Source organism: Gobio gobio (genome assembly GCF_949357685.1).
Source record: "Gobio gobio genome assembly, chromosome: 17".
In the NCBI taxonomy this organism is placed as follows: Eukaryota; Metazoa; Chordata; class Actinopteri; order Cypriniformes; family Gobionidae; genus Gobio; species Gobio gobio.
This window is the reverse complement of record NC_137110.1, coordinates 6,743,674-6,753,103: the sequence shown is the minus strand read 5'-3', so window position 1 is coordinate 6,753,103 and position 9,430 is coordinate 6,743,674. Positions and strand designations below refer to the sequence as shown.

The 9,430-nt window shown below is 39.6% G+C and overlaps 1 protein-coding gene across 3 annotated transcripts in view; it reads right to left on the bottom strand.

Annotated features, from left to right (window-relative positions):
- Positions 1 to 697: 697 nt before the first annotated feature.
- Positions 698 to 9,430, bottom strand: part of mtss1 (MTSS I-BAR domain containing 1) — a 94,399-nt gene continuing 85,666 nt past the window's right edge. The window contains exons 11-15 of one of the 3 annotated variants that reach the window (XM_079841651.1): positions 8,861 to 8,971; positions 8,580 to 8,736; positions 8,191 to 8,217; positions 4,786 to 5,057; positions 704 to 2,281 (exon numbers count right to left, since the gene is read on the bottom strand). In XM_079841651.1, the coding sequence (XP_079697777.1) occupies positions 1,607 to 2,281; positions 4,786 to 5,057; positions 8,191 to 8,217; positions 8,580 to 8,736; positions 8,861 to 8,971 (1,242 nt within the window). In that variant the 3' untranslated portion in view covers positions 704 to 1,606. Of the gene's footprint in view, positions 2,282 to 4,785; positions 5,058 to 8,190; positions 8,218 to 8,579; positions 8,737 to 8,860; positions 8,972 to 9,430 lie in introns of all 3 variants that reach the window. The other 2 variants (XM_079841652.1, XM_079841653.1) reach the window with 2 other exon arrangements.

Here is a 9,430-nt window from a genome sequence, read left to right as displayed (position 1 = left end):
TAAATAACGACTTATATAGTGATGACGATTTCAAAACAAGGCATCATGAAGCTTGAAAGCGTTATGAATCAGCGAGCCGATTCATGATTCGGATCGCGTGTCAAACCGTCAAACTGATGAAATTTGGCGATTCAAACTGCAGATTCGACTCACTGATTCATAACGCTTCGAAGCTTCATGAGGCCGTGTTTTGAAATCGTCATCACTATGTAAGTCGTTATTTAGGGTTTTTTTGCGCACAAAAACTATTCTCGCCGATTCATAAAGTTATTGTAGAACCACTGTAGTGAGAACGACGTCTTTAGTACCTTTTAAGGGCCTTGAGAGTGTAAAGTGCCATTGAGCCAATGGAGGCCTTTCAGAGCCATCAGATTTCAACTAAAATATCTTAATTTCTGTTCCGAAGATGAACGGAGGTCTTACGGGTGTCGAACGACATGAGGGTAAGTCATTAATGACAGAATTTTCATTTTTGGGTGAACTAAACCTGAAACCCAGCCAACTTGATTTCGAATGTTCACAGACCGGCTTGACTGTTCCAATATGGCGGACGGCTTTGAAATGGCCGCTAATGAGGAATCTATGTGTATATATCTATGAGTTGCATTCCCAAATACACGTTTTAAGCAACCGAATCATTAGCTGCTTGCGTGTAAAAGAACGCAATGCCGCACTTCACTCTGAAACAAATCGATTTGATAGTCGTTCACTTTATTGTCATGTAACAAAAGTTTTTTGCTTCAAAGACAAAAACGGGCCACAAGTTTGAGGTTTTATGAATAGAGTCTTTATAGCAAATCCTCCAGGAGAGCAGGTTTATACGCATCTACGGGGCTACAGCATTAAAGCTTTGGTAAACAAACGATTAAAAATGATTCAGAATCAAACAAATTGAATAAATAACCACAGTGATGCCTTTGTAAGCTCTCACAGTCATAAGCAACACAAATAAGTTCCACTATTCCAGTCCTTCATTCATCCACCCAATCACATCGCTCCTTCCCTCCCGCCACTCCTCTCATTGGCTGCATTCGCATCCAGTCATTGGGCAGATTAAAGGCAGTGGTGCAGTTTTCTGTTACCCTAAACTGTACAAAAATAGACGCCTAGTGCTGCTTTGTCTAATTTGAAAACAAACAAGAAATCGAAATTATTAATAATACAACAGTCTTTCAATTGTTTCACTAATATATACAGAAGTTTTTGATCTCTAACCAGGAGGTCGAGTGCTTTATCTTTGCGAATACGACAAACAAATATCTTTAATATATATCTTAAGCTCCGATGTTCGATCTAGATCTCTAAATACATATATATATATATCTGTATATATATAAGTACACATATATATGTAAGCAAACAGCCTGCAGAATTAACTTTAATTTGAGAGGCAACATTCGCAAGGACACGGCAAAACGTTTGTTCTTCGAGCACACAGTGTAGTTAAATCAAACGCCTTCTCATGTGGCAAGAGTCAACAGTTTTGCCTCCACTTACAAAAAAACCAACGCAAACGGCAACAATAAAAGGCACGAAAAAAGTCGCAAAGCGAAAAAGACGGAAAAAGCAACCATAAAAAGCCACAGACAAATTCCAAAAAATAAAATCAGTTGAGATGGTTGGGGGTGATTAAAGGTGCCGAACGATCGTTGGTGAGTGTCCGGCGTAATTTGACTCCTCTGCGGATCAAGCTCAACATGTCGCCTCCGCTGCCCGGGTCAGGAGCGCTGTCGGTATGGTCCACCGCGGGCGGCTGGGCGGAATTGAGCCGCCCACTTTCAATTGGCACGCTGGAATTGTGAGCGGCCGTGTTTTGAATCTGCTGCTGGATTTGATGTTGCTGCAGCAGACACTGGCGTTTGAGTTTCTGCTGGAGCTCTTTTTGTTGTATCTCTTGATATTGCGGCTCCTGCGGTTGGTTATATTGCTGTTGGTGATTGTACTGTTGTTGGTTGTATTGCTGTTGATTGTGTTGTTGCTGATATTGGTGTTGCAGCTGTTGCTGTTGATACTGCCTTTGTTGCTGTTGGTGCAGCGCGTACTGCTGTTGCTTGCTCATTTGATACATCGGCTCAGCACTGCCCGCTGGTGGCTGGCCAGGGAACATGGAATAGTATGGAGGCGGCATTGCACTCAGACTCTGAGTAGACGTGCAGAGATTGTGTCTGGCGTGAGCCAGGTCAGAGCCGGGTAAGCGGTTGCTCTGAATCCCCCCAGGAGGGCCCATGGTCTCCTCACTGCCGCTCAGGCCAGCGGTGGAAACGGAGGCCTTCAGCGGCACCTACAATAAGAATGAAAAGGTTCTCTTTAAAACACTCAATAGAACTGTAAAAAACACATATGCAAAAATTTGACAGGATTCCAACTTTCGATCATAACTTCAGAAGAACTGTCCTAAGGCAGCGTGTCCACCAAAGCGTTTTTAGCTGGCTGAAAACACTAGGCGCTCTGCTGAAAACATCTCGCTGTGGGCGCTTGAGAGCATTTTGGCAGAGCAGCGTTTTTTTTCAGTTGAGACTCTATGCCCTGTTATGATGTGGAATATCTGCGGAAGTGTTACTAGTATCTCATTTCACATAGTGTGTTTCTGTATTGATTCTATATAAAAATGCTGATACAATGTAAAGTATTTGCTCTGGCTCTTGTTTTTAATTATTTTGTTCCATTATTATACTGCTTGTTGTCATCTGTTGACATTGTATAGTAAAAGCAGAATGTTGCGGTTGGTCTGTGTTCTATTTGTCCCGCCCCTCCTCCACTCTGATTGGACGGCTGGGTGAAAAGTGACAGTGATGAGCGCTGTGTTTACTCAAAGTTGAGCATTCTTCAACTCTCGCCGACCAGTAAAAAAAGCATCGTCACGCTCATGGCATTCTAAAAACGCGGCGCTCCCATTGAAAACAATTGAATACGCCAGCCATCCGTGTGAAAAAACACTTTGGTGGACACGCGGCCTTAGAATAAAAAAAGATCCCAATTAAAACTCACACAGGATTTGGTTCTTGTTTAATTTTTCCAGTACTAGAACCATAATTGTTTAGCATTAGAACAATAAAATATTGGATACATACTACTCGCCAAGGCTGCATTTATTTGATCAAAAATACTGTAATACTGTGAAATATTAATACAATTTAAAATAACTTTTCTATTTTTAAATATATTTTAAAGCAATTTATTGCAAATCTAAATTTATCACTTCAGTCTTCAGTCACATGATTCTTTAGAAATCATCCAAATATGATGATTTGCAGTTTAAGAAACATTTATCATCATCACAGTTGAAAACAGTTGTGCTGCTTAATATTTTTTGTAAAAACTGGGATTTTCACTGGATTATTTTATGAATAAACTTCAAAATAACAATATTTTGATACTGTATTCTGACCAATTTAACCCATCCTTGCTGAATAACTATTAATTTATAAAAGAAAAAAAAAGTAACTAATTAATCACACATTTTTTCAGTAATTAATCGCGATTAAAAACATCTGAGTTATTAATATTTTTGTGTTGTAATAATTTCACAGTTACTCTCCAAATTAATGTAGAAACAACTTAAAGACAGTATTAAAAATGTTTGTTGTAATGGCATCTTTTTATGAATGAAGGCCAGTGTCACTGATACTACTGATGTCTCTGAAATAGATTTTTAAAAAACATTAATGATGGGCATTTTTTTAACATAGCACCGTGTCCTAACTACACGCGACGCGCTGCTGTCCACACCAGACGTGATGTGAGATGCAACAAATCAATCAAAAACCACAGCCAATCAGAACAACGTGTGGGCGGGGCTCTCGCGGCAAGTGTACGGCACCAGAGATTAATCTCATCGGCACTCGCAAGGAAATGGATAAGTACATAATCAAATTCACAAATATTACACCATTTAAACATTACTAAAAGTACATACTCTGAGTTACTAAAACAATCTTTGTCATAGAATATACTTGTTTGTTCACAGTTTGAACATTCTTGTTTCAATTTGTTTAATTTCAAGATCTGAGGTGAATTATCCATTGTTGCTTTTAGTACAGCTAACAAAGCTGGGAGTACTAAATGATAAATTCAAAGTCACATTTTGTCACGCTTTTAACATTAAATAAAGCACATAAACACTACCTGAGATTATCATTGCCATGTTTTGTGTTGTTGTTCCAGCCGCGACGTTGCAGAAATAGAAACCGTTTTTAAAAAATGGATTCATCGCGTGTCGCCATCGCGGCTGGTTAGGACAAAAACTAGAATTAACATGGAAAATATTCCTTTTATCACGTGACGCGGCATCACATGTAGTTAGGACACGGTGTAATTGTGTGTGTTATTGTTCGTTCAAGCGTGACAAGACAAAAGAGAACGAGATGTCTGTCTATGTGACACACAACGCACAGAAAGACTCATGCCAGTATCGTGCGCAGACAGCGCGCCAGAATCAAAATCTTTCACGCTTGAATGAACAATAACATTAATTGAATGTTTTAACAGCACTTGCTGGAATAAGAGCACAATCATGTAATGTAACGCTAGCCAAAAAATAATAATAATTGCACGCATTAAAGCGCAAATTTTGACAGCACTAAAAATAACATAACAAATCTTACTGACCAAACTTTTGAACGGTAGTATAGTTTAATCTAATCAGAGAGATTATAATGTATTAATGTTATAATGTAATCGTAAAAATCCTCGAAGTCCGACTCTCTAACCATTAGGCCACAACTGCCCCTAAAGATATTCCAGTAGGTGTCCTGTGCAGTCTTTAAGTTTCAGTAGATGAATAACCTGTGGTGTGGAGATGGGTATAGGCACTCCTCCACTGATGGTCCCGCGGCGGATATTGGGTTTGCTGGAGGGTTTACGGCGGATGGTGGCCGTGTGGGGTCCTATAGGCTCCGGATCCATCAGCAGACTGACAGTAGACGCCGGCCTCTTGCTTATAAACATTTTACGGTAATTAAGACTTAAGTCGCTGTTGCGAGGAATTGTGGAAGATTTATCAAATTCAGACTGGCTGTGGGCGTCCTCTCCTCCGTGCAGAGAGATGTAGTCATAGTCTGAAAGAGAGAAGAGTCGCACGATCATTAATGTTGAATGATAGCACTTCTGCGTTGTTTAGAAGAAGAAAAAAACAATGAGATTAAAAAAGTAATTGAAGCTGAAAATACATATGCGGGGAATGACAGTGGAAGAAGTCAGGGCTTGACAATAAAGATGACCCAATGGCGTGAGAGAGTGTTTGCGGCCTATCACAAGTTCTATGAGGACAGGGCTGTGCTGTCACTACATCTTACCTTTGCTGATCAGTACATGTGTTTTGACTTGCCTGACCTTGTGTGATGTTTTTAATACACATTTAATTTTGTATACATTTTGTATACAAATTGTATACATTTTATACTATATTTTATAGAGTGGGCGTATATACACTCACCTAAAGGATTATTAGGAACACCTGTTCAATTTCTCATTAATGCAATTATCTAATCAACCAATCACATGGCAGTTGCTTCAATGCATTTAGGGGTGTGGTCCTGGTCAAGACAATCTCCTGAACTCCAAACTGAATGTCAGTATGGGAAAGAAAGGTGATTTAAGCAATTTTGAGCGTGGCATGGTTGTTGGTGCCAGACGGGCCGGTCTGAGTATTTCACAATCTGCTCAGTTACTGGGATTTTCACGCACAACCATTTCTAGGGTTTACAAAGAATGGTGTGAAAAGGGAAAAACATCCAGTATGCGGCAGTCCTGTGGGCGAAAATGCCTTGTTGATGCTAGAGGTCAGAGGAGAATGGGCCGACTGATTCAAGCTGATAGAAGAGCAACTTTGACTAAAATAACCACTCATTACAACCGAGGTATGCAGCAAAGCATTTGTGAAGCCACAACACGCACAACCTTGAGGCGGATGGGCTACAACAGCAGAAGACCCCACCGGGTACCACTCATCTCCACTACAAATAGGAAAAAGAGGCTACAATTTGCACAAGCTCACCAAAATTGGACAGTTGAAGACTGGAAAAATGTTGCCTGGTCTGATGAGTCTCGATTTCTGTTGAGACATTCAGATGGTAGAGTCAGAATTTGGCGTAAACAGAACGAGAACATGGATCCATCATGCCTTGTTACCACTGTGCAGGCTGGTGGTGGTGGTGTAATGGTGTGGGGGATGTTTTCTTGGCACACTTTAGGCCCATTAGTGCCAATTGGGCATCGTTTAAATGCCACGGCCTACCTGAGCATTGTTTCTGACCATGTCCATCCCTTTGTGACCACCATGTCCCCATCCTCTGATGGCTACTTCCAGCTGGATAATGCACCATGTCACAAATCTCGAATCAATTCAAATTGGTTTCTTGAACATGACAATGAGTTCACTGTACTAAAATGGCCCCCACAGTCACCAGATCTCAACCCAATAGAGCATCTTTGGGATGTGGTGGAACGGGAGCTTCGTGCCCTGGATGTGCATCCCACAAATCTCCATCAACTGCAAGATGCTATCCTATCAATATGGGCCAACATTTCTAAAGAATGCTTTCAGCACCTTGTTGAATCAATGCCACGTAGAATTAAGGCAGTTCTGAAGGCGAAAGGGGGTCAAACACAGTATTAGTATGGTGTTCCTAATAATCCTTTAGGTGAGTGTATATATATTATAAAATGCCTATAAAAATAAAATGCATTAGGGCTGGGTAAAAAAAAAAAAATTCTTGATATGAATCGATTCTCATTTTTTACAAATTATATTAATTCTTAAATCCCAAGAATCAATTAGTCTATCCTGCTTTCAGTTGATGAATGAACGGGACATTGTAGCGAGCCTCCCATCCAATAAATCTCAATAATCTTTGTGCTTTGTTACTATCCATATGAAACAAAGTCTCAGATTTCAAATTGCGTACATTTTATTATGAAATTCGAAAACATAAATACCGTTTTGGTCGCTGTGGCAGCTCAGCTCAAGAGAAGCGGATGAACGGATCTTCTCTTCCGCCTTAATACCAGTTACAGCGCGAAATAAACATGAATGAGTATCTGAAAGTTTGTTTAAAGATACAGTACAACTTAGTGAAATCTGTATCACGTCGCACGGAATCGCTCAATCAGTGTTTCAACCACGGAAAGACGTCAGTAAAACAGCTTGTAATGTCTCATTTACCTCAGCATTCTGGATTTATTTTAAAAACCATATCCAGTGTCCATAAACTCGTTAGACAGCTAGAAAAAATAACTCTAGAGAGGAGCATTTTGCTAAATATATGCACCATATTACATATTCCTTATAATTTTAAATGTTCTTCCATAATTAATGCAAGTATGAATAAATCTGGCAAGTTTTTATGACCGCCACCATTTAAATATAATTTTAAAAAATTATATTATTTCAAAAAAACTAATTGGAGTAGAAATATGATTATGTAATTGAAAAGTTAATATAATAACTTTATTATTATAAAAAACAAAACATAATTGAGTGTAATTTAAGTGTTTGTATACAAATCAGTTAATTTTGACCTTCAATATTATAGTAGGCTAACAACTGACTCCCATAGTTTACAGCATTAGTTCAGAGATTTGTTTTCCTTGAGAAAATTTGCCATGTACTGTATCTGATATATATCTAAAATAAACGATATACCCAGCCCTAAAATGCATATAAAAATTTTATACTTTTCCAGTGGACCAACATCCAAAATGCAAACTTATGATGCATATAAAAATGTTTTTAAAAAGTATCCTTTTGACAAAAAAAGCTAATTTATGAATGCCTGCATTAAATTAAATAAAAAGAAGAAAAAAACGCAAATATACATTTTAAAATAACATCTTAAAACACATTAAGTGCACTAAATTGACAGCCCTAAAAAATGTTGCATGAAGACTACAATAATGGATTACCTCCCAAAAATGAACACAACAGACACACAAAAGCTCTGTTAGAAGGTGCGTCTTTCAGTTACACTCGAACATGACAAGGTGGATAATAGACTTGACAACTGACGAGATGTTGTATCTCATGGTCGCTCGCACACACTCAAAGCTTACGCATACAGATAACACTCGTTCAACAAAGGCACGCCTGCAATATGACATGGATTTCCTAAAATAAAGACATTTAATGTTTATTATTGGTATATGATCACAATGAGAATAATCAAATCTATGCAATGACATTCAGAAACCTACCATATAGAGGAGGTTCTTTCTTTACCGCTGTAAAAGAACAATAAAGTACATTTAACATATATACAAAGGGCCAAAAACACGCACTTTGGACAGCAATCTAAGCCTGTGATTTGTGCAAGCGCATCAGATTTGGTCTAATATTGGCCTATAATGCCATAAAGGGACATTTAATGCCTACACAAACCACAAATCAGATTACTGTGCTGAAAAAACGACGTAAAGGTGTCAAGACATAAAGCGGGAAAATGACATTCAAAAACACAAAAGGAGAAAAAGAAATCAAGATTTTGATAAACTCTCCAAGTGAGTGCATTGAAGACTTGAAAGGGAAATTACAGAATAAATGTGAAAAAGCTCATGCATGTGTGTGTACGTGCACGCGCACTGACCATGCTGCGAGGGAATGGTGTCCTCCGAGCAGGATGGCGTAGTCGTCTGGGTGCTGTATCCGCTAGAGCAGTGGAGGGAATCTCGGCTGGTCCGAGGAGCTTCTGAATTAAGCCCGCCTCCCAGAGTAAGAGCCAGCTGCTCCCTGGCCGACTGCGGCTGCGGACAGGAGCGCGAGCCAATGAGAGTTGGGAAGGGCGAAGTCAGCCACCATAACTCCAGTACAATCAAAAGGTACTTTTAGTTCATTAAAAGAGAAACCTGCATTAAAATGAGCATGTACCTTGCCAGACATGGACAGTGTCCTGGCCTTCTCCTCATACCCGCTGTAAGCTTTGTGTAGTGGGGGCATGGAGGTCCCGTTCTCCGTGCCAGGAGAGTTCTGGCCTTGATCCTAAACACAGATATACTCCGTTAGTCCATGTCAACTTGGTACAGGTAAGAACCAAATCACTATGACACTGTAGTCACAAGATAATACAGATTTAGGGTGTTTTCACATCTGGCTCGTTTGGAACCTGGTGCGTTTTCTCCCTTAGTTGGGTTCGTTTAGGCATATATGAACATGGCAATCACACTCGGATCCACACTAAAACAAAACAATCGCTCTGAGATCGCCTAAACCAGGTGGTCTCGGTTTGATGGAGGTGAGAAAGCAATCCCGCCCAACAGACCAAAAATTGGGAAGTGTGTTATATAAAAAGCAGCAGTGTCTGATTCTGTGAGTGAGCACATTAGTTATGAAAACCATTAGTTATGCCTCTTCATCTTAAAATGTTGAAGTGTTATTGCTAGGCCTGTCGTGATTGGTCGATACAATCGACTGCGTCGACGCTGTTAATTAGTCGACGTC